The 25,000-nt window shown below is 38.5% G+C and overlaps 3 protein-coding genes across 10 annotated transcripts in view; all 3 read left to right on the plus strand.

Annotated features, from left to right (window-relative positions):
• Positions 1 to 7,191: 7,191 nt before the first annotated feature.
• On the plus strand, positions 7,192 to 10,403 carry LOC145483593 (uncharacterized). The gene is made up of 3 exons (XM_081462131.1): positions 7,192 to 7,724; positions 8,019 to 8,270; positions 8,416 to 10,403. The coding sequence occupies exons 1-3, from the start codon at positions 7,658 to 7,660 to the stop codon at positions 8,622 to 8,624; spliced, it is 528 nt and encodes a 175-aa protein (XP_081318257.1). The 5' UTR covers positions 7,192 to 7,657; the 3' UTR covers positions 8,625 to 10,403.
• A 4,270-nt stretch (positions 10,404 to 14,673) lies between these two features.
• On the plus strand, positions 14,674 to 22,401 carry LOC145494881 (protein SLC31A2-like). Of its 2 annotated transcripts, none has more exons than XM_081474445.1 (4): positions 14,674 to 14,827; positions 17,097 to 17,169; positions 18,690 to 18,843; positions 19,266 to 22,401. In XM_081474445.1, the coding sequence occupies exons 2-4, from the start codon at positions 17,097 to 17,099 to the stop codon at positions 19,507 to 19,509; spliced, it is 471 nt and encodes a 156-aa protein (XP_081330571.1). In that variant the 5' UTR covers positions 14,674 to 14,827; the 3' UTR covers positions 19,510 to 22,401. The 2 variants fall into 2 exon arrangements, with proteins under 2 accessions (XP_081330571.1, XP_081330564.1); XM_081474438.1 differs by lacking the exon at positions 14,674 to 14,827 and adding an exon at positions 15,065 to 16,926.
• Positions 22,402 to 22,431: 30 nt separating this feature from the next.
• LOC145494800 (uncharacterized) overlaps positions 22,432 to 25,000 on the plus strand; it is a 21,703-nt gene continuing 19,134 nt past the window's right edge. For 6 of the 7 annotated variants that reach the window (XM_081474375.1, XM_081474388.1, XM_081474395.1 and 3 more), the window contains exon 1: positions 22,432 to 22,989. In XM_081474375.1, the coding sequence (XP_081330501.1) occupies positions 22,873 to 22,989 (117 nt within the window). In that variant the 5' untranslated portion in view covers positions 22,432 to 22,872. The remainder of the gene's footprint in view (positions 22,990 to 25,000) is intronic. The other variant, XM_081474416.1, reaches the window with a different exon arrangement.

The raw sequence follows: 25,000 nt of genomic DNA on the forward strand, positions 1-25,000 counted from the left end.
GCTGAGAATTACCCTTGAATGAGTATAAAATAGCAGTCAGTGAAAATGCTCATAAAGAAATGGGAAGTCTAAGGGCAGAGACTTGCCAAATGTTAATTGTTTCCCAGTTCTCCATTAGACAATCAATTCATGCGTTACTCCAGAATGTTAGATCCGCTTGTATATGTAGGGTGTCATTCAAGAAGCATGTGTCAATAGCTTTGTAGAAAGGGGTTTTATGGCAAGCCGTTTGTAGCAAAATTAAATCCTTGCAATGTATGTTTAATCCTTTAAATAACGGTTTTATTTAAAGATAGAAAAAGGCATTCAATCCAATGGTAAATAAAATTTTTGGTTCAATTCAGTCTTTTAATTTTCACGATTCAATCCAATACCTGGAATATTGATTCAATCCAATACCTAAAATATTGATTCAATCCAATACCTAAAATATTGATTCAATCCAATACCTAAAATATTGATTCAATCCAATACCTGGAATATTGATTCAATCCAATACCTAAAATATTGATTCAATCCAATACCTGGAATATTGATTCAATCCAATACCTCGAATATTGATGCAATCCAATACCTGAAATATTGATTCAATCCAATACCTCAAATATTGATTCAATCCAATACCTCAAATATTGATGCAATCTTCCTGGGCCGAGTGCGGCCAACAGGAACGAGAGTAACTGAGCACTAGAGAGCACTGAAAACATGGCGGGCGAAGGAGAACTAGATTTAGAAGTTGAGTTTCCTAAGTTTCTTGCAGACATCTTGGATAAAACGGAAATAATTCTTGAGAATTTTGACTCAGAAGTTGGAGTCATGAGAGACCATTTCTTAAAATTCCTGTTGAGGTGCTCGAGGAACTTTGAGGACTAGGATTCATCTGGACAACGATAACAAAGATGATTGGAGTTTGGAGATGGACAATTCACAGAAGATTGACAGAGTATGGCTGAGAAGATATGAGGGGTTTCAACAGCTTACCTGATAAGGAACCGAAATCATTCAAGAGTATGGATATAATTTCATTGCAGGTTTCTTTAAGTCCATTGGGTTACGGGTTCAACGGAGAAGAATAAGAGAAAGGTTAGCAAACTTAGATCCCCAAAATACGGTCTTGAGATGGGGTGCGTAAATTCGCTTTGACATCTGGATGGACATCACTCTCTGATCCGATGGAAAATACTAATTCGGCTGTATAGACGGATTTTCTCGAAGAATAATGTTTTTGAAATGTAGTGCCAACAATAAAGCAGCAACAGGTCGTGAATTGTTTCTGGATGCTGTTAAGAGAGACGGAGAATTTTGGCCTTCGAGAGTACAAGTAGATCATGGTGTTGAAAACGTTGGTGTGTGCGATACAATGGAGCAGGTTAGAAGAGAGGAGAGGGGCAGCTTCACTGCAGGGCCATCAACACAACCAACGAATTGAAAGATTGTGGAGGGATGTTTCCGTTGTGCTTCCCACTTGTACTTTTACACTTTTTGTAGTATGGAATTGTCAGGCATCCTGGACACTGATAATTCAGTGCATCTTTCCACCTTACACTTAGTTTTTCAACCAAGGATAAACCTTGCTCTTTGCCAGTTCACTGAAGCTTTCAACCACCAAAATGTAAGAACAGAAAAAAAAACTGGTTGCCATACCAAATGTGGCTTAATCATATGATGCAGCCTGAAAACCCCCTTTCAAATGGAAAGTCATATGATTTTGAATACTATGGTGATGATCCTGATGGTCCAACTCCATTGGGCAGTGATAACAATGTTGTAGTTGAAGAAATTGACCTGGTACAACATGATTCAGTGCAGTCATTTGTATTGGAAAGGCTAGATCCCTTAAGATAATCAAGTCAAATGGGAGTAGACATCTTCCAGGAGGCTCTAGAACTAGTGACAGTTAAACTTGGGCAACTGACAATTGCATAATACTACATGTGTGTGGGCTGGGTAAAGGAGATTATGGCCCTTAAAGTATTTTTGCAACTCAATTCACAACAGAAAACCTCACCCTGTATCAAATAAATTATTTTCTCATCTTCCTTTTCATTGATATACAAAACTCAGAAACTGCTTGAATTACAGAATGCCTAACTTCTAGCAACACAACTAAACTGAAGAGAAATCAGGGCATTTGATAACTGCCATGTGCACTACTCTGCCTTGTAGATTTTTCAGGTGCTTATCAAAACAGATGTTAAAATGTTGCAAGGTTAATTTGTTATCTTATTTTCAAAAGTACCCAGGACACAAGACTAACTTTGTCAGGATAATTCTCAATTTTGTTTTCATCCAGTAGACCAGTACTCCATTCCATCATGATTGTCACAATGGCTAGTGAAAGTGCAAAATCTACTATTCAAAACTTAAATGTGTGGCTAGTTGGGAGTAGTGTTAGCCTTGAGCCCTGGATACCCGATAATATTCACAACAAATTGGTGCCATGCTTGTCATAGAATATCAAGAAAAACGTCGTTTTTAGGAAAGAAGTACCACATGTGGGTTAAATAATGCAAAACATGAGACAACAACATTGAAAAACTTAAAACACATCCCAATGTTCAATGATTGCTGTCTTGTAAAATGTAAAGGTTCTTATTTCAAAAATAACTTAAAGCCAGGTTTACACAAACAGTTTTTGTGAGAAACATGTTTGACTGTGCACACGGCACAACAAAAATTTTGTTTACAGTTCAAAGTTTAGTGTGCCAGTAATGATTGGACAGCAGAAATATGCACAATACCAAAGACCAATGTGGTAGCAAAATTTGCCACAGTTTATGTTATTTGCCACAAAAAGCTAGCACACACAGCTTTTAATAAACAAATATGTTTATCACATAAAAATTGGTTAACTTACATCTACAAAAGCGGCAGTAATGGAATCTAAATTTTCCGTGTCCCTTGTGTCTCGGTTGTAGCAATGTCTCATTTACCTAAGCAGACTAATGGTTTGATCAAGAACTTCGGCGTGTGCTTCTGCAAGATTGCATCAATATTTGAGGTATTGGATTGAATCAATATTTGAGGTATTGGATTGAATCAATATTTCAGGTATTGGATTGCATCAATATTCGAGGTATTGGATTGAATCAATATTCCAGGTATTGGATTGAATCAATATTTTAGGTATTGGATTGAATCAATATTCCAGGTATTGGATTGAATCAATATTTTAGGCATTGGATTGAATCAATATTCCAGGTATTGGATTGAATTGTGAAAATTAAAAGACTGAATTGAACCAAAATTTTATTTACCACTGCATTGAATGCCTTTTTCTATCTTTAAATAAAACCGTTATTTAAAGGATTAAACATATATTGCAAGGATTTAATTTTGCTACAAACGGCTTGCCATAGGGTTTTCCATTACACGAATAATTTCGTTGGCGAAAAGCGAATTTGATACCAGTCAAACCCCTGTAAAATCGAAAAGCTGCTTAATTGTACATACTGGAAAAGTTGTTTATTCACAGATAATACTTTAGTTTGCATAATTTGAGCGAAAAGCCGGACTACATTAAGTAAGAAAAAGCAGACTGAATTCATTACAATTTAAAAATGATGGCGTACAAAAACCCGTAAGGAGCAGTCATGTAGTCGTATCTATTCCATTTAGCAAGCGGAAACTCTCGACCGTACTTCTAGAGTGTAATTGTTTAGTTGTGACAAAACGTCTTAAAAAGTAAATATTGGTTTTTCTGCGACATTTTCTGCCAATCGATTTAACCCATAACTGCTACTTCCGTGATCATCACGGGACGGGAAGTCTGTGTCACGAAATGAGAGTCATGTATTTCAATAGAGCAATCGCGGGTCGGCTTTGTTAATTTGTTCTTGAAATAACGACAACACCACACCCGCACAAAAGGCATTGAGAGCCTAAATAAGCCATTTGAAAAACGATATCTTGGTTTGGAAGATGCTCAAATCACGCAGACTGCCTGTGTGCTGCTTATACATGCACGATAAGTCAGAGCGACGCAACAGCGGAAATATTGTCACCGTTTAAGAATAGTAGTCGGTGCCAATGAATATTTCAGACTATCTTTATCGCTAATTTAGTGTCTATTAAGAAGTTCTACCCGATTAAGCTGTGTTTTTCTTTTCATGACTGAGTTTTTGATTGGCCGTGTGTTGTGTTAACAATGTTGAAATAAAATTACTCCATCAGTGTGGAAGTAATGTGCTCGCGTAATTCCGGATTGCGCAAGTCAACTGGAATATTCACACTGTCCTCACCTAAGCCGAATTTGAGTATAGAGGAATCTCGATATCTCGAGCCCTCGATTTTTCGAAGCTCCCGACAAAGCTAATTTATCTAGAATATGATTTTTTTTTTTATGCCGGCTAACTTGCTAAAAAAAAAAAAAAAAAATAGAAAAATATCTCCGTAGCGTCATTTGTTTAATTAACTGTAAGACATTTCCTTTCCTTGGACATAACCATCCAGTGTGTTGGATGTTCCCTCATCCAGTATTGTAAGAACGGTACATTCATGAGCAACAATTACGACAGAATTATCTATATCATTCACATATAGCTTAATCGTGGTTGTCCTTTTTGCGGACAGCTTCAAAACACGTCTGCGTGTTTTCAAGTACTCGCCTCAAACCTAGAATTCACTCCGTTAGGTTGCTGATGCTTCTTTATTCTTTACTAATGTTGAATATTCCATTTTTTTCAGACTGAGTAAAACTAGGCTTTCTGCATGTTACACATCGCTTCCTGACCAAAAGAAACAAGAGTTGAGAATTATCGAGTGCCGCAGTAAGTACCAGAATAGTGTTTTCCAAGGTTTCTTCATTCAAAAATACGTTTTTGAATATTAGTTCATTAATTCACCACGTTATTTAGGATTTTCTAAAGACGGAAGTTTGATGAACTTTGAAGCCAAAGAACAAACATTGTCTGTGGCCTTGATTGATCTTTAAAAAAAGCATTTTCTTAAACTCGTTTTTGCCAAAGATTTGCATCTGGACGTTCCGCAATCATAGTGAATTTCAAACTAGTGCTTTTGACGTGGACAAAAAAAAAGCATTAAGAATCATGTGAAAACTTTGGTCTTTTTCCTCCATTCTTGATTTAGATTTATGTAGTGGTTGTCAAAACCAGAAAAAATAAATGTTTCTAGTCGTTTAGAGATCGTTAAATTCCTTCTCTCTTCCTGTTTGCATAGTGCTATCTACAATTGTATGCCATCTATGGCCTTATTCTCCCAGAACAAAAACATAGAAGACACGAACTTTGTTTCCCGTTAACGTTACTTTTAGTTCAGTGTAGTACCTTCTCCTTCCAACAGTTTCCGAGGAATTTTAATGGGTAAATGTTTGAAGGAATCGAATAAGACAGATTAAGTGAGTTTGTATTTTCTTCGTCAAATACACTGTCCCTCAGTTATCATTAAAACGGGATCGAAGAGCACAAAATCATACGTACAATCCACTGCTACTATCACAAACAGGGTTACAGTAATATCGCAGAGCAGTGCACAGGGGACCCGAACTCTAAATCAGAAGTAAAATAAATGTACTGTTATTTACCTGTGTTCTTGAGTCTTTTTGAGTCGTTTTAGAAAGGGTTTGAATCCTGATGAAGCGAAGGCAGTTTACATTTCCGAATATTATCACGTCTGTCGCTTTGGAGCGTCATAGTTTCTATTATCCTTCGCTTCATTCAAATCCCTTCCGAAACGACTCAAAAATAAAGACACAGGAACACAGGTAAATAACAGTACATGTATTTATTTTTATTGCTGATAAAGTGTTGGGGTCCCCTGTGACGATTGTATATTATTTTAAAAATATATAGTTTCCTCGTGATTTTTCAGTAGAGATTTTTTATTTCTACCCTGGTCCCAGAGGTTTTTCTTGCTTTTTCTCTTCTCTTGATTTTTCTCCGCATGAGAGAGTTGCGAGACAGCCGCGAAGCGGTGATAACACGAGTCGCGAAGCGGCGCTTCGCGCCATTCGTGTTCGCCGTTTCGCGAAAAGAAGAAAAATCAAGGAAAACCTCTGGGACCAGGATATTTCATTTCAGATATGGTTTGACTTTTTGAATGAGGCTGAATCGTAGCAAGTTCTTTACTAATGCTCAGGCTTGCCGCAGTAGTTGTCAATTCATAACGGAGGGAATTTTTATTATTGGTGTGTTAAGTTGTGGTTATGGCTTCATATATCGATGGTTTCTTTAATTGGAAGAAAAGTTACTTGACTTTGTTATTTTCTTGTTTAAGGTTGCCTTTAGAGACGTCTCGTTTCCAAACGGATGTAGCGAAACATCTTTTTGGTCCGAATCATCTTTTTGGTCCCTTTTGAAAGCTTCAAGTCAAAGGGAATTTGTTCTCTAGCTACTGTCTCCTTGGACAGTAGCTAGTTTGACATATAAACAACAAAACCATGTCTGCAAGTTTTTTATTTCCAAATATTTTTGATCCCAAAGCGATTTTTTCTGCGATGACTCCATTCTTTTTTAATTCTATTTCCAAAATATTCTGTAACTTTTCACTGAAGTTACTGAAACTGAATATGGCAAATCGCAGACAAGTTTTTTAGCGCTTTCGGTCCGGAAACTGGGGGACAAATTAAATATGCGAAAAAAAAAAATCGCTTCGACTTGTAGCTTTCAAAAGGTGATTCGGAAGCTTGCATTTAGTGGTTGTGAAAAATTCGATAATTCATTATATTTCAAAATTCTTGGTATAGTTTGATAGCCAGCTCTATAAGCTTTAATTTGATATAGGGGTTTTGGTATCTACAGTTTAAATCGGACGCGCTACATCGCTTGGACGTGAGACACCTCTAAAGGTGTACGGTAACCTTCAGACTTCTGTAATACGAAAATCCATTGAAGTATTTTATTTCTTTTTGTATAGTGCATGAGATCTGCAAAGAGCAAAGATTGATTGAGTTTGAACTTTTGGAAAAGTAAACACAAGTTTGTCAGTGCGACGCCCGTGTTTTGCGAAAGATTTGCATACCAGCAAAGTGGCTGAGCAATTTTCGATAGTTTTTAAAGCAGTGCTAGCGCTTTTTCGCATTAACAAAAAAAACAACAAACAAAACCAACAACAAAAAAAAAACAGGAGGAATGAAGTGACAATGCCGATTTTTCTTACAGTTATTAGATAGATGAATCGAGATTGGATGGAAAATGTTCACGGAAGAATTCCGGTCTTTCAGTCTGTCAGGGCACTTGTATAGAGCTACAGCCGACTACTCAGCTACAGTATAGCACTCTTGTCCTTCGCAAAAATTAAGGAATGAGTGATGGACTTAATCGGTGACCGTTTACAGTTGCTTATAGTTCAGTATAGCATCTGCCCATTCCTACATTTTTTACTTCGCGTTAAATTATTCTTAAATTATTCATTTTGCTATTGATAAAAAATTGTCTTAGCAAGTGCTGTTCGCGGGTCGTATTGTTTTCAAGCAGTATATCTTCCTGTCATCTCGCTGCGGTACACGTAGACGGAACCGACTTTTTCATGTTACAAAATCCTGGCGATTGTTTGCCACTGTTCTAAAATAGTTCATCGCCGCGTCGATCATTGAGATTATAAATTGCCACGGTTCGGTCGTTTCTTTACCAAGCGTTTTGGTTTCAAGAGAGACACGTCCGCGGCGAAACCTTCGTGAAGAGCAACGTTCCACTCCGAGATGACGATGATGTTTTCTTACTTGATTCCAGGCCTGATTGGATTTCTTTTCTTTTCATCGACTGTCGGTACGTCTGAATTACTCCCTTTCTTTGCCTTAAGACGCGGTACACTGGGCATCCCTAAATGGCAGCTAATTGTAACGGTAACGGTACAATCCCTCGTGACTGAGACTGGTTAAATAGTCCAAAAGCACCGAGATATGCTGCAAAAATATTTGTTAAGAATTTTGTTGATATTTTTTGAAGAAACGAAGAAAATTATCGAACTTTCGTTATTCTTAATTTCATTACAGTAACATTTTAGCCTCAAGAATGGTTATTTTCTTTGTGTTCAACAAATTTTGAACTGTTTCTTTATAGATGCTACCGTGAAAGAATCCATAGAAGTGAAAGTCTTCGATCCCAGTTTCAAAATGTCAGATCAGAAGATGCTGGAACTGTTGGAGAAGGTAGACCTCGAGAGTCACGGGTATAAAAAAGAAGTCACCACAAAGTTGGTGAGCGAACCCGGAAGTAACACGCCAGTCTATAGAAAGGCCTTCCTCTACTACAAAGTAGTAGACTGTTCACGGCTGCGAGAGATTGACCAAGAACTGCAAACTTTACTGCCAGGTAAATCCTAGCTTTTTGAACCTTCAGAAGTTGCATGTCTCTATGAAATGCTTCGACGAAAATTACTGAAAAGAAAGTGGTAGCTTTTTACTATTTGGAGTTCATTTGATATTAAATAGAATACTTCTTTTCTGATCTTTTGCAGCGGACATCTTTGGAGCGGGGATGGTTAAGAAGATCAATTCTGAAATCGCCAGCAAAGATTTGACCAAAATGAAGCAATGCCGGGTGGGACTGCAGGTTCATTTCCAGGCCTCTCAGGGTTGCTCTGACCAGAACAAAACCGTTCGCCGTCGAAAGCGTGCCTGCTTCGGTTTTTGCTTTCTCTGCTGGAGTGCTAAGCTAACAAACTAAGAGACGATTTTCAGATTCTTCGTCTTAACAAAAGAGCAATCCAAAAGGTTTTTAAGGGACAATAGATAGCGATAACGGCATTTTGTTTTTAGAATTAGCTTTTTCAGTCTAAAACAAAATCTACCTCGACCACACCCGTACGGCCATCATTGACGATTCACTTTGTCGTGGTTTTGTTTCTTGTGTTCTAGGACAGATTTAGTCATATAGATTCAAAAATATAGCGTGCAGGGGTTAAAGCTTTAATAAACGCTCATTTAAAACGTACGTACTTGCTTTTTGATATTTTTCGGGAAGGAGAGGGAGGTGGGCGACAGGGCCTGGGCCGAAAACCCTGGCTCCACAACTTGCAAACCGATCATTTGATGTTTCGTCAGCGGTCTTTTCACGAGGCCTCCTCGCGCGCGCAAATGTGATAGCAATTAACCCAGCTGTATGTTTTGTATTGTCCCCACATCAATATCCAGCTCTTCCCGCAAAATACCATGTAACAAAGGTATAAAAACTCTCATTACCGAAAGAAACTAGAACACAGACATCGAATAAAGGCACCGTGGTTACGAAACAAAGTTCGGCGACGAGCAGATTGTGGGAGCTCCTCCGCGATTCCACATTTTTGTTATTATCTACCTCTACATCACTGTGACCATTCACTTTTATCAGCACCTCCACCTTTAACATCAACACTACTATTTCTTTCGTTTCACTTTCCCATCTACTCCACCCCAAAAAATAGCCCAAAGTAATTTGAGAATTTCGGACATCTCGATCTTGCGTTTATAGACCTTTATTGAAAGAGTTACGAATGACAAATAGAAAGCTCTCTGTACCTTCAAATGCTCTTGGGCAAATTTAAGCAGAGGTGGGAGAGGGGGGGAGGGGTTGGAATTTGGCAGAGGTCGCTTCATGCATGCGCAGCCTTGCATCAAAGTTTGGTTTTGGGGACGGTTTATTTTCCGAACTTTTTCCTTTCTTACTTGGTGGTGTGAACGCTTTTTATTCTCAGAGGCAATCAAACTGGAAGTTTGTTTTTGATGCGAATGAAATTTGACGGCTGTGTTTATCAAGATTTTGCATTTTCTTTTTCCATTTTTTATTTCTATGGCAAATTAAAGTTTCTGTACCGTACGCGACTTTCAGCTCTGGTAGGAGCGTAATAATAGAGAAGACCCATGACCTATCGCCCAGGAAGAACCCGCAAATGAACTAGGACTATATCTGTAATGTAAAAAAAAAGGAGAATTCTGAGACGTTTTAGGACTGTGAGCGCCTATTTTACCATTCTCCTCGCAGCGCGCGAGATTGCACGTCAACCGAGAGTTTTAGGAATAGACCGGGACGAAGTAGTTTCCAGGCACCGGCAGATCAGCCCCGCTTTGCGCATTTCTCGCCACACGACTGATAATGGAGCCCAAAGAGCTACGGAGTCAATCAAATTGACTAATGCACTGAGGTGAGCACTTCGCTTTTTAAAGTCTTTTAAAAAAGTTAAAACTGAACTTACACATGGTTTAGGTTATCATGGTTAGCTACTAACTCAGCAACCGAATTCAAAGAAGCAACGAGCTTTGAAATATAGGGAAATCTTGCAAAGATCGTTTAGCGTAAAAATAACGACAGGCCCTCAAGGCCCTGTGGTTCCTGATATATAATAATTTTGTGAGTTTATTTAATTGCTGTTGAATGAAGTCTTAAATGTAGTCTTTGTATTAAGTCATTTTGCTTCCCTGAGTGAATTCCTTTGTGTTTTTAAAGGGACTGCATCATTGGGGCTACATGTCATTGTATGTGCTGCAGTATCGTGATTATTTCATAGTTTTGCATACGAGAGAGATATCTTTATAACATGGTAATGCCATCTCACTTTTGTTGCATATGATTGTTTCAAAATTGAATTTGACATAAATATTTACGGAACTGAAATGGGTTGATCAAGTATGCCTAAAAATTTCGGAACTCTACAGTGAGAATTTGCTGCTTATCTCTTTCCTATGGAGGGGGTGGAGGGGGGCGGGGCATAAGGGTTGTCCAAAAACTACAAAACTGTGAAGAGAAACATAATAACCCGCAAATTATGCCCCATCAAAATTTGCCGAAATTCCGAAACTAGACGAAACGTCTTATCGAGACAGTATCAGAAGGAGAAAAAAGAAGAAAAAACACCGTGTTTTTTCTTTATTTTAAATTTCTTCAAAGAATAGTCTCTTGTACAAGATCCTGCATGAGAGAAATAAGGATACTCAAACATTCACTGTTACATGGCGACATCGGATATTACTTAACGGTTATAAATTATGACAGTAGCGGACGGCTTTTTCACCCTGAAGATGACATCATGTCGAAAACGTTTGGTATTTTACTTGTTCGATATCCATAAAATTCGCAAATATTGACAAATATTTACAAGGCTAAAAATGTTTAAAAGTAATTTTATGGATATCAAACATTAAAGTTATTTTCCTGTGCAAGCATAGCTTCATCAATCTTTTTTAAATCACTGGAGTCACACCCGGCTATAAACAAGTGCAACATGTATTGTACCTTTTAATCACATTTAGCGTAACAATGTATACTTCTGCTTTGGTAGCAATGAAACCGGTTTGAGCGATCGTAACCCAAGTTGATCGCTTTTTTTTCCGATGGCAAAGCTACCAAAGGAATATGTGTGTACATGCATATCGTCTTCGAATAATTTTAATGAAAATCCTAGACTAATGCATGAATATTCTGCACCACTTTTTGTGACGGCTTCTTTTTAATAAAATCGTAAATGAAAGAATTCAGTAATACAAAGATTAAGCACCGCGCCGAAATGTATTACTCAGTTTTTTAGAATAGAGCTTGCTAGTAATCTTAGATAATCTTCAGTAAATTCTTGTTTCGAATTAAATTAAACAGATTTTTCCAAAGGGAAGCTTGTCAACACTGAAGAATTAGCAGGTTTTTGGGCTGGAAAAGAATGTTGGACAAGACACAAGTTGTATTTCTCAGCTTCATGTCAGACTTTAAAAGTAAGTTATGGCTGTTTTGGGCAATAACCAAAAAGGATATTTTCTGATTTATTATATTCTAAAGTTCGAATCAACAAAGGCTTATCTAGATTTCACGAAGCATTACAATATATCGGCACAAAAAGGAGAGGAAACATGAAGTTATAAGAAACTCCTTTTTTACTGATTCCAAAAACATTTGTTTGTTTTTCAAATGTTACTGGAGTTTAAAGTAAATTCACATTCTTTGACCATGCATGCACCATGGTGTTAACGTTTTCGTGCCGCGTTCAACATCGTTATTATATTTTATTTCCGGTGGAACTTTTTCAGTGACATTAATGTTATTAAAAATAACAAATCCCTGATTCCATGCCGCGCACTCTTTAAGCCCGTCCGTTGAGCTTCAACACCGCCGATTTGCATGACAATATGTTAATCGCTACTTCGAAGGTAAATTGCAACATTCTGCCTCACAAATTCCAAAGACCATGTCAATGTACCAAAACACCTCCTTAGATGTTACCAACTCGACAGTCCCACTTCCAAGAGAATACTGTCACCGATTCCAAGATGAGGAATATTTCATGATAAGCTTCTCAGTTACATTGGCGTCTATAATTCTCGAGGTGTTTTGCTGTCCTTTCGTTATTCTTATGAATGTGTTAGTCATAGCTGCAGTTAGGACGACACATAGACTTCAAAGTGCAAGCAACATACTGTTAGCATCTTTGGCAGGAACAGATCTGCTAACGGGAACTGCCATTTTACCAGCCTCCATCGCAGGGGAAATCTTCGCAATTGCTGGCGGTTCAGTGACAACATACTGCACCTTAGTGAAAAAGATTGTTTCTCCGTTAAGGTTTCTCTCTGTTTTAACGTCACCTTTTCACCTCGGGGTGATTAGCGTTGATCGTTATATCGCTATACGTTATTCGTTGCAGTACTACAACATTGTAACCAAATTTCGCTTAGTGATAGCTATAGCATTTTCCTGGTGTTTAGCTGGGGCGTTCACCATTTTCAAATTGTTAGTAGATACTTCGCTTCCTGTCTTCGTCCTCCAAGGTTTGACGTTTACCTGTGTATTAATAATGGTGTATTGTCATGTTTCTGTTTATTTGGTCACAAGACGCCATGAAAGGCAAATCCCAACTGAACAGATTCCTACAGGAGAAGACACTGAACACTTTCTGAAGGAAAAGAAGGCCTGGAAAACCACTGCTGTTATTATTGGTTTTGTTGTGTTGTCTCTGTTACCAGGTGGTTTCATTAATTTTGGTGTAATGTTCACCTGGGATCCGCGATGGCTTGATAGGTTTCGTCCACTTGTACTTTCTTTTCTTATCCTGAATTCATTTAGTAACCCAATCATTAATTGTTTGAGAATTCAAACTATGCGTCAAGCTATGATCAGATTGTTGTTCTTACGAGATAGAAATCGGAGAGAAAACTGACTGCAGCTATACTGAAAATGGATAAGGTCATGACGAAAACAACATTAACAAAGTTAATAAAATTTTGCAAACAGAAAATTGCACATTTTAGTTGGAAATCTTTCATTTACAACTGAGGCTGAAACTCTATTGGTGTAAACTGTTCTGCTGAATGTATCTCAAAGCGGTTTTTGCAAGATTTTAAAACACCATGCAAGAAAAATACAAATTTCTTGATTTTGACCAGTTTAATAATTAACCAATTTGACACCTTCAGATGCTTCAACCTGAAAAAAAAATTGACATTTCCGTGACTCCAGTCACCGATAACTCATCCTAATAGGAAAATAATTCTTACAGCACTAATATTATATATATTTTTTATTTTTCAAAATGTCCTTTATTTGCCGGTGTTGATACCTTAAGTAGAAAAGCGGCAAAGCCAAAGGCCCCGTCCACACTATGCCGGAGAAATTTGAAAACGGCGTTTTCACTCTGAAAACGCATCAAATGTTTTCCGTCCACACTACGCCGGAAAAATTTGAAAACGCAACAATCAGCGGCCATTTTGGATTTGTTTTTGAAAAAATATCGGGCAGTCATCAGTCATCGTGACGGATTAGTGTGGACGGTAGGCCTAACTGTAGAAATAAAGCTGCCTTTTAATATTCATCCGGCGCAGTGTGGACGGGGCCAAACCAGAGTGCCTCAAGTTTTCAGTGAAGGTGTGGGGAATATGAGCACGTGGCATGCATATGGAGAAAGAGATTTATTACTTTTAATATTTTTACTAAAAAATGGTTACATAGTTACACTATACTACGCATGGCTCGAGCTTTTTTTGAACCCAAAAGATACTACTTTCAAAGCAAATGGACGCGACAACGTTTGTTTGGGGATAAAAAGTAAACTCGAAAAGACTGATGTACGCTACTACGTTTGACTCGAACCTAAATGTAATTCGGAGATTTATGAAAAATTCGTTGAGACGTGCAGCACGAAAGTGAGCTCCACGGACAAGCGCAAGATACCCAGGGACATTTGCACTTCTTTACCATGATGGCGAACGAGACGCCACCTAACCGCGGGAGCATGGCACCAATGTTTTTTTTTTGTTTTTTGTTTTTGCTGGCGTTTGCGTTGCTGAGAAATAGAATCTCTTTTTCCAAGCCGTCTCTATTAAGCCGTCTCTATTAACGACACGAAAGCGTCTGCCATTGATAAGAAATGAGACATTTTATTGACCTAATTGACCTATGAAGGTTCAACAAAATGAAAGATCTTTCTGACAGGTCTCCCATGGAGCTCAGTATCTGTCAGGATATGGAAATGTTATAATCCTGGCCGAAGGGGATCAAGAACTAAAACTCTTCCTTACGTACACTGTAGTTGTATTTTCTCGCATATGGTGGTTAAAGACTTAAGTAAACAGTTGTTAGTTGGAGCAAGACATCCTGAAGACAAATAAAGAGTTAAAGGTTGGGCTCATTTACTTCTTTAAAACTACAGGAAGCCACTTTAATTTTCGTGGGAGCAAATTGTTAGGCAACAAGGAACGCACTTTTCGTCGCTCTACTGACGTAATAGCTTATATATTTTGAAGTACTGATCGGCGTACTGAGGAATACGAGAGGAATCATTTCTGTTGCCCGTATGAAACTTTGTTAAGAAAGGTATTTCTTTCTCTGGTATTCCTGGGGCTTAACTGAGAAGTAAGCTTCATCCATCTGATTTTACAAAGAATAGAAACACAGAGCAACGCGACAGATCAATCCAGGTAAATTAGATTGTCTGTTGACCTCTAATAACTATGTGTTGAAAAATCACTAGTCAGTGATTGAAAGAACTAAAATTAATTGTAGCATATGTAGTTAAATGCGACTACTCAGTTTTCGTCGATGATCTATACACGTTAATTTGCTGTCCCTATACTATAGAATACAATGAATTCGGTGCAGTTCATGTTTATACCCCGGGTTTATACCTAGGCTCGATTTATACCATGAAGCCGGAAAGCTCGGTAAGATAAAAAGGATCATACGAAATGCACCAATAAGATATAATTTCACATGCAATAATGGTGCCCCACAAAGGAACCGATCGACAAAGCTAGTAAACTGAGTAATATACCGTCGTATTTTAAAAGTGACGTCTGGGAAAGGAGAGGCTCGAAAATCATGTCGCCAAAAAAGGGATTGTGCCCAATTTATATACTGAGTGAGAGTTTATGAAATTCTTATTTTATAAATCAGCAGCGGGACAGCATTGTCTGCTTTTTATTACCGTTTTGAGCAAAATTAGTTTAGGATCACGGCAATGTTGCTGCTAATTCAAGAGTTGTAACTAAACGTGGCATGTATATAAAGTTCAAATTAGAAATGATTGCTCTATATACTACACGTTTTGGTTTTGTCGGAAGGTAAATATTCTTTTGTGGTGTTGTTCCGAATATTTTTAGTGCGAGTTTCAAATGATCTTAACGGAAGAAAACATGAAATATCAGGTTGGCCTTATTTCAGGAAATACTGATCAGTCAGGAATATGGCGGTATTGCATTTGCGGGCAGTCAATACGCCGAGAATTCCGTTATTATCGTCATTTCCTATTAAAAGGCAATATTCACCGTCTTTCTTTTCTCGTTGCAGTTGTCAGTAGGGTGACGACTAATAAATTTATGTTACGTGGAATGTGCTGTTTGTGTTTGCTTGAATTGTTTCCCACGCAAACAGACTCTAAAGCATGCAAGGTCGTGATCTACGTTTGCGCAATGCATTAAAACTATGGATATTTATAAAATAATTAGATTATGTACTCGAGATTAATATCGCGTGACAAGTCAGCTACCACTCATAAATATCGAGAGCGAATATTTTAATTGTTTTAATATAAATATACCAGTTGTTCAAAACTTTACCTAAATCCTCCTCACAGTCACTTCGTAAACGCAAAATGAGGCTATCATTTTGTTAAAAATGGCTTCTCGTTATCTACAACAGAATAGAATTATGTAACCAATCAGAGAACGGTATTCGTGATAGAACGTTTGTAAATTTGCACTGAAAGCTAATATACCTTAAACTGAAAGTCAACAAATATTCCCGTGTCTATGATGCTGTGGAGTCAAATGTATGAAAATAGTGCTTTTGAGTATCATGATTTCGCTTTGCTGCTAAATGGAATCACTGACGACATTACACACATACAATGTAGAGCTGATTTTTCTCACACATTAATTAATCACTATCACTTTTATTTCATATAATTAACAGTTTTCAGACCGCATGTTACTCATTAAACCATGGAAAAGCAGTGTTAAGCATCTGAAAATGGATAACGAGGTAGTAACACAATATCAACTTGAAAGGGAAGCAGCTAACGGGTAGCCTGCGGAACCCTGCAGAACCCTGCAGGCCTAAGTTTGGGGATCACGCATGCGAGCGCCTCTTCACCAGACTCCTTTCGAAGTATCGCTTCCTTCGCGGATTCCCTCTAGATCTTCGCCTGTCACGCGCGTGACTCAAAGGTAATCCTGCTCGCAAGCAGGCTAACGGGGAACTGTGCAGTTTTCCTGATGTAACTGTGTAAGCCATTAAAATCCAGTTTTAAAATGTGTGAAAATTGCCATCATCTGATCACCGAAGACAAAATTCCTGCGTCGTGGCGGCATTCCGTTACCATGGTAAACATTGAAGGATAACAGGTCGGGGTATGTTTACAAGGAGCAAGCAGTCCTGATCTTTGTCGAAAAGCTGCTTAGTGATGGATTTGGTTTACAGCACAATTTTGGCAACATCTTCAAACCAAGGGCACAGTTCAAGTATAAACTGCCTTAAAAGTTGACAGAACTGAGGAAGAAAACCTGCAACTGATACACCGGTTAGAATTGCAAGCAAGCCAGCACGTATGCTTAATGCCTTGCGTAAATTACCTTGTTATGCAAAAACCTGAGACCATAAGAGAACGCGTAGCGAAACAAACATCATTCAGCAACTTGGCTGGTGCAGTGTTAAACTTAAGAAACAACTCTTCCTTCTTTTGATTTTCAGATGTATTTTACTGCGGCAGCGTCCAGTGAACTAATCATATTGTTTCAACAATGGAGGGCTACCTCTACCCAAGGTGAGTAAGTAGAATTTGGTCAGAATGTGCTGTGTGATTCTAATAATTAACACTTGGTTTATAGCGCAGCCAAATCAGTTTGTGTGCGTGCAAATCTCCGGCTCATGTATTTCATTGAAGACCTCGCTGTACACTTAAACCTATCACATTACGTTTCTTTGTTTTAGACGCTTCATGTGCAGATTGCGGCAAAACAAATTCGCAAAATGAAAACGTAGCAAATTCATTCTTAAGGGCTATTCAGCTATTCATATAGTGTCAGGCAGAGAACGGAACGGAAGCACTCCGAAATGTTAAAAATAAACCCTTCCGCATTCCTTGAATTTTTCTCCATGTAAAGTAAACGAATTAGTGCTAGCTGCCACGGATTAGATTTGGAAAAATTGTCAGTTATATTTCAGAGAGTAGCCAGGGTACTTGAGGCGTTGAAATACATATACTGTATAGAGAAGTGTGGTCAAGTTATCCTCGAGGAAAAAAAAATCGCGTAAGCGTCTTCGAGCTTTCATCGCTCCTAAATCAAATCGGTTTCACGCGCGCTTATTTCAATATTTGTTTAAAAAAGCTTTCCATAGGCCGCGAAAATTAAAGAGTTCCTAAACGAAGGCATCGTATAGGCAGCTAGTTTTAAAACGTATTCATGATTTAATTAAAATGTCGGAGTAACATTTTCACCCGAGTAGCAGAGCTCCATTTCTATTTCGAATCTCAGCAGTTCAAGCCATATGCAGACATGATGGGCTTGTCACGCACCCCTCTCCACTAATAAGGCCGTCTCTGTATAAAGAGGCTGAACAAGCCTCAGTATCTCGCGATAAGGATTTCTGTAATTCCTTCATTTATAATCGAGTATGATGGACGATATATCAGCAGGAAAAAAAAACGTTAAAACACCTCGGTTATGCAAGGTCTCTAAAGCAAAACAACAGTGACCTTCAAGGTTAATCCATATCTTATCTTTTGCAACCACTCTATGTTGTGTTTTCATCCTTAAAACATCCGACCTTGTAGAAGGGCGACGAGCACTTACGTCATTGAGTCCCCTGCGTCTTAGGATGCCAAGCCAACTAAGCTTTGCAGTAGGTTTAAGTTAAATCAGTTGGTCAAAAGTTTCGTCTGGCTTTTCGTGTTTCAATCAGATAAACAAACACTACTGCGCGATTGATCACGTCAATGAACTCGGATAAATTTACTATTGTTACTTTGCTCAAAATTGCTTAACGGATTAAACGGCCTACATCCTATGCCTTAATTTTGACGCAACATACGAATGTCTTTTCCAATCTCAACTTAGTCGCCCTATAAAGACTATAAACGATGAAAGTTAGTGGATTTTGGATCTTATTTTTCCCCACTTTTCAGAGTGAAACCATATTTAGCCACATTACGGTGCCTGAAAAAAGAGCAGTGAAACTGTCCGAAACGTCGCGCTATAAGAACATTTTAACCTTAAAAAAGTCCCGTGTAGAACAACATCTACTTTATTCACTTTATACATAACTTGACCTCTTTCATTGCAGCTGTTACTGGTTCTTTTGTGGCCGTTCTAGCCCTGGCAGTGCTGTACGAATGCATGACAGGTCTTCACGTCCACTTACGGTCGCATCTTTCTCACCAGGAAAGAGAAAAGACTTTGGCAAGGAAGAAGTCTGATTTTGAGAACATCAAGCACAAGTAAGATGTCAATAATGTTTGTGACGACCTTTTTTGTGATCAATGTCAACTAGATAACAACTAGATAACAGGTTGACATCAAGTTATGAAAAATAATTACGGTTTGTTTTAGTTTTAACCAGAAAAAAATGTCCACTTGTCCAGACCTGTCCAAAGTTCACTGTAAGAAAGTTGGAATTAATATTGTTGTTGTTGCGCTGAGCCAATTGTCAGCTTAAAAACTTACGAAAACTTTTAACGGACAAGAAGATTATTTTAGAGACAAATGTGAACGATGCGGGAAATTTAAGACAAACTGATACTATAACACTTTTAATTTTTCATAAGAGGAACTTAAAATATTTTGAGCAGTGATTGAAAGAGTTGAATGCATTAAAGAAACGTTTCCACATGAACAAATACATTTCTTTTGGTTTCTGCAGGTCGAACGTTTCGATCCAGTTTTCAAAGACGTGTCTGTTTGTGTCTGAGCTCTCTTTTGCGTATTTCCTTATGTTAGTTGCTATGACGTACAACACGTGGCTCTTCGTGGCTGTTGTGATTGGTCGAGGTCTAGGATATTACTTGGTGACGCCGCTCATTGGTTCGCGCATTGACAGTGATGAAATTGATCACCATGGCTACGGTGACCTTTGGCAAGATTATCCACATCCTGTAGACATTTAATTACAGAACGTTTTTTTTGTTTTTTTGTTTGGAGGGTTTTTTATTTTATTTTAATTCATTGGTACTTACACTGCTTACAATACAATATTAATGTAGTTACTTACACTACTTACAAAAAACTTATTACTTATGCCACTTACGATACTAACACTTACTCTATACAATACGCATACTCACGCTACTAACAATACTAATACTTACACTGCTTACAATACAACATAATTAGATTACTTGCGCTACTTACAATTCTAGCACAGCAAGATCATCATATTTAATTACAGAACTTGGATCTGTATTATATATATTTTCGACACAAACACTAAATGATTCACAACCTCGTCCTTATGGTCTTCTTTACCAGTCATTCGCCATCTTGGATTTAACACAACGTAGCCTGTGTATCCTGAGGGGGGGCGGGGGGGAAGAGATACTCCGAGAAAGCGGAGGTGTGCGGCCCTCTTCCCAAAACCCTTACCCTATTTATGACCAAAATCTGCGATTTTCAATACCCTATTTCTGACCTGACCCTACCAATACCCTGTTTCAGACCTGCCTTATACTTAGCTCCCTTGTTCAGACTGACTTTAAGGGCATCGTGAAGGGCTTTTGTTGATCGGTCTTATCGATAATGATGAAAAAGTAGCTTCTTCTGAAAAACATGTCCAATTTAAGACTAGAGTGCAAAAACAAGACCCTAATAATGATCAAAATGGCTAAAATCGATACCCTATTTATGACCAAAACGGCTGAAAAACCATACCCTTTGGGGCCGCAAATACCTACATAGCCCATATAAGGGAGTATCCCCACCCCCCGGGCTGTGGACGAGGGAAAGGAATGTAGTTTCTCTCGGGATTTGAATGCAGAAAGGACAAGCCTTCAACCTTGCAACTAACTCAACCTAAATTCGATTGTAGCACTCTTAGCGTCAGCTTATCAGTAACTCGAATTCAAAAACGTTTAGCTTCGTACTCGCGCAACTCTTACCCGCGCTCAAGAACCGTCTAGGATTCAACCAAAGGAAGCGACCTGAAAATCTCATACTGATTACGTAATCTTTGGCCCAGATTTCCCCACAGAGTGAGATCTGGGTATGAGGTATGAGATTTCTGATTACCTACAGCTCAACTCCACAGGTCTTCATCTGAGTAGTTTCTTTTATTTCCAGTTCCCAGTTCTGAATTTTCGAACAAAGGAATTGGGGATTTCATTTTTGGGCAGTATTTTTGGGCAATAATTTTTACCTCCTAAGAGATCTTTATAATCAAGACATTTTAAAGTTACGTGTGAAAAGTCATGGTTACGTAAACATGGTAAATAGATTTTGTAAATAGCTCATCCTGTTCCAGGTGTTTCCTTAGTTGGGGCACAGCACGAAAAACAGCGAACGAAAAAAGAAATCCGTTTGGTGAGAGAGAGCTCCCCTGCCTCCAAACCCATCGCCTTTCCTTCACTTTGCGCTTTTTCCCCGTTGTTGTTGTTTTTTTTTGTTGCGCTGCTCAAACTGAACGAACACTACAGCAGGTATAGGTTATTGATAGTTTGTAAAAGGCAGAAAATACTGGATGTAAAATTATATTTCCTGCAGTTCTTTTAACAAAAGAACAAAATACCTAGACTACACGCAGATTTTAGATATTTTAGATAATCAAAACAAAGTAACTAACCAGACAGGCGGATAATACAGCAAAGCCTGGGAGACACTTGATTTTGTTACATAGCTGCTAACAATTTTCGTTACTTTGCTATCAGGTCTTGAGAAAGGCCGATCAATCAGAAACGAAAATGTTTAAGTTGTTGTGTTCGTTTAAGGGAAAGGAGTTGGGTCGGAGAAGCAGCAACTCCGCGATAAGGATTGGAAATCACTGATCCACTCCAAGAAAATTAAAGAGCGTTTTCACATTACATCACGGCAGCCATATTGGCATCCTGTAGGAGCTGAACTCTTTTCTTATGTAAACACTTCCTTTTGTTTCAATAGATTTGCATGGATACTGGCCACGTGAGTGAAAACGATCTATTTCCGAGAATCAACTTCCGGAGTTCATGGAACTGTCCTTTTGCCTTTGATTTATTTAAGAACATTTGACTAACATCTGAAACGAATCTCACAACTATGAAATGCGCTTGTAGAACTTGCATGCAATAAGCCGGCAGCCAATCATAGAAACAACTTCATCTGTGAAGAACTACCCTATCAGAAAATGATTTCCATAGGGTTGAACGTGTAGCCGACGGGAGGAATAGAGAGATGTAATACTCAGACTGCTTGCTGGTGACGAAATTTCGGTACTCACGTTGCGCCCGAAACAGAAGTCACCAGGCCGTACTTTATTATTTAAAACCAGCTTCCTGGTACAAGGTGGAAGTTAACAGGAATAGTTTTGGCTTTTTAATGTTTTGCTGTGAATGAAATCAAATTCGTTAATAAGATTTCGGGAAACAAATGGCATCTGTAATGCCCTTGACTGTGCTTTGACATGATGGTCCATGTTATGCTCAGACTACCAGATTGTTTTCTATGGAGCGGAATAAAAACAATTCTTTTTGGTAATTACTGCCTCGGGGAGGGGGCTCTCGTAATAAAAGAACGGGGCTGTTCATCGTAACTTTTAGGGGTTAAAAAAGCGGTCTTGGTACCTCTTAGGGTGCTCAGCCTCAAAAGGTCCACAGCAGGAGCTTTTGCGGTACCTTTTAGGGCATTGAGCCGAAAAAATATGACAGGAGATATTTGAAAATCCACTAACTTTTAATTTTGCGTCAAAATTGTTACCTCTTGGGGGTAAAAAACAATTTCAAGCCACGGCCACAAAACAGGATCTTGGTACCTCTTAGGGGTTCTTTTCACAATTTCCGACGAGCAACCCCGTCTTTTTTATATTGGAGTCTCCCCCCCCCCCCCCCGTCCCCCACCGCGATCACTGCTCGAGTGATAAACATATCAGAATTCCTGTTTCTTTTTTCTTTTCAGTGTACGTGATCCATGAATACACTTGAATCGTGAGGGTAGACACATACCCGACCTGGGTCAAAGTTGCACTGGCTTAATGCCAACAATCTGACTCACTGATTAGTCTAATGTTTATTCACCAGAGCTGGTGATTATAACTTTCTGATACGATTGGTTTGGAGGAAATAGACTCATGAAATAAAATCCCTTGATTGATTGGTATGAGTGGAAATTAAATATGTCTTTGGGCTCTTTACTTTTTTGATATCAAGAATGGCTTCGTTGTGCAAACAAGAACTTTCCTGGAACCCTATTGACGTGGCGCGTCCAAGCAAAAACTGTAAATCGAAACTTCAGCCAACGCCCTGAGTCAGTCAGTTGCAGAGTGCTGTGGTTGCGTCTGTTAGCGCAATATGGCTTCTTCTATGATCTCTTGGTTTGTTTTTGTGATCTTCACAAGTCAGACAACAGCGTCGCATTTTCGCGGTGGAATTATAACTTGGAAGCCTGATGAATATATTGGGAACAAGGTAATTAATGTGAATATAGAGTTGAATAGGGTTGTTAGAAACATTTCTAAGTGGAACCGTAATGATTCGATTTAGTAGCCTCCTTCCGATATACGCCCTCCTTTTGAATGACCCTTTAGTGGTAGTTCTTTTCGCTTACGGGTCATTTGTATAGCGCCACCGTAGTACACTGAGATCTCGTCTATGGTTCATCATCCTTCTGGACAGCTCAACATACTCGCATTCAAAACAACTTTCTCGAATGTTGTTTCCATGTGACACTATGTGAGTACACAATTCCTTCGGGCAAAAGACCCCTCATTTGTCAAGTTCATACACTTGGGTGTTCATGCCAGAAAAAAAGTGAGTGCCCTGTCTTCAGTTAGCGCCCTCCCTTCAGCTCTCAAAATAAAACAAGCGCTCCAGCCGGGCGCTAAATCGAATGATTACGACAAGTTACATTTAGTGCAAAGTTAAAGATTCCTCTTAACTGAGGCATGAGACAGAAAGTGTATTTTCTGCAGATTGCAGATTGTTCTAATCTGACTCAGCGTAAAGGCCTTATCTGAGAGGAGGCAAATAGAAATTTATAAACGCAGCTCTTAGCGCAATTTCAAGTTCCGGTTTGTCCTATTTACAATGCAGGGTCTAAAGACAGGGCCGCTTGGAAAACTCTTAGTATTGAAAAATGTTTTGAATTTTCTTTCGAATTGGTTTTCCAGTTGCTAGAATTTTCACACCTCTGGAGATTTCTGAATTCAAGCAATTAAATTACTAGTAAAATTTAGCAAAAGGAGTCATGATTTAAGCAAATAGTGTTGGGAGAATCCGAAGAATGCTGGCTGCACTCCAACAAGGCGAGATTTGTATAAAAATATGGTGCATGGGTTGCCGTGTTCCGAATAGCCAAAATTACGAATTATTTCCTCAGAAACCCGCGGCTATTTAAAAATTCAAATTTTAAGAGGAAATTAACTGAATTTTCAACAAGAGGAGTTGAAAAGGAATAATTAGCGTGAAATGAAATGAAGCGACCATCTAAGGTAAACAAAGTATGGGGGACTATAAACATTTGCATTAAGTGTTAGTCTAAACAAAAATTTTGGAAAACATAATTCTACTAACAACTTTCCAGAAAGAAAACGAAACTGGTTTCTTATGGTTGTGTTTACGTTAAAAATAATTTGGAGAACCCAGCAGTAAAAATTTGGAGAACATTGGTCTTCAAAAGATATTTCTTGGAATCAACTTCCGGGATCCTTGGAACTGTCGTCTTTCAGTGTTTGATTAGAGCTGAAAGTAATCTCAAAACAGTAAAACGCGCTTTCGACAGTTGTCATGTTGACATGCACCAACTGGCTGATTTATAATCCTCTGTAGTTATAATTTGTTGTAAGTCTTGAAAGCAAACTGAACCTCTAAAAACTAAGAATTTTAACGCTTTTAACGTGCTATCCGAGTAAATGATGGATATTGACGATATTGACGATATTGACAAGACAGGGACGGTTGTGTTGAATTGGAGGCAATAACCCAGTGGTAAGGATTGTACACGAAGTCAACGGAAAGGACAGCAACAACAACAACAACAACAACTTAAAAATGATTAGAAACCTTTCGTACACCGAAGAACTATGGGAATCAACTTCCAGGATTCTCGGAATTGCACTTCTGCGTTTGATTTACCAGAGCTTATTTAAACATTTACTTAAGATATGATGAGAACCTCAAAACACTTACGCACGAACGAATGATACTTGTCGTGTTGGCTTCACTCTACCGTATTAGTTACGATCGCAGTTTTTGTGTTCCGCTTGCTATTGTATTACCGAATTCGATCGATAACAGCTCGATAACAAGCGAGCAAACGCACGACTGGATAACGTGTCAAGGTCTTTTAATATTCCTGAAACTTGGTAGTAAAGAGACACAAACAGATACTTTAAGCTGAACAAAATGCAAAACTCGCGGTGAAACCTCAAAATATTTGCAAGGATGAAGACGGAGGTGGAATAAAGCTTTTTAAATTAAG

This window comes from Orbicella franksi, chromosome 1, assembly GCF_964199315.1.
Source record: "Orbicella franksi chromosome 1, jaOrbFran1.1, whole genome shotgun sequence".
Lineage (NCBI taxonomy): Eukaryota > Metazoa > Cnidaria > Anthozoa > Scleractinia > Merulinidae > Orbicella > Orbicella franksi.

Excerpts from the sequence above, each read along its gene's own strand:
- LOC145494881 (XM_081474445.1), top strand. The coding sequence starts at position 17,097 with ATGTATTTTACTGCGGCAGCGTCCAGTGAACTAATCATATTGTTTCAA. Across the intron at positions 17,170-18,689 it reads GAGGGCTACCTCTACCCAAG|CTGTTACTGGTTCTTTTGTG; the intron begins GTGAGTAAGTAG and ends CTTTCATTGCAG. Across the intron at positions 18,844-19,265 it reads TTTGAGAACATCAAGCACAA|GTCGAACGTTTCGATCCAGT; the intron begins GTAAGATGTCAA and ends TGGTTTCTGCAG.
- LOC145483593 (XM_081462131.1), top strand. The coding sequence starts at position 7,658 with ATGACGATGATGTTTTCTTACTTGATTCCAGGCCTGATTGGATTTCTT. Across the intron at positions 7,725-8,018 it reads TTTCTTTTCATCGACTGTCG|ATGCTACCGTGAAAGAATCC; the intron begins GTACGTCTGAAT and ends GTTTCTTTATAG. Across the intron at positions 8,271-8,415 it reads ACTGCAAACTTTACTGCCAG|CGGACATCTTTGGAGCGGGG; the intron begins GTAAATCCTAGC and ends GATCTTTTGCAG.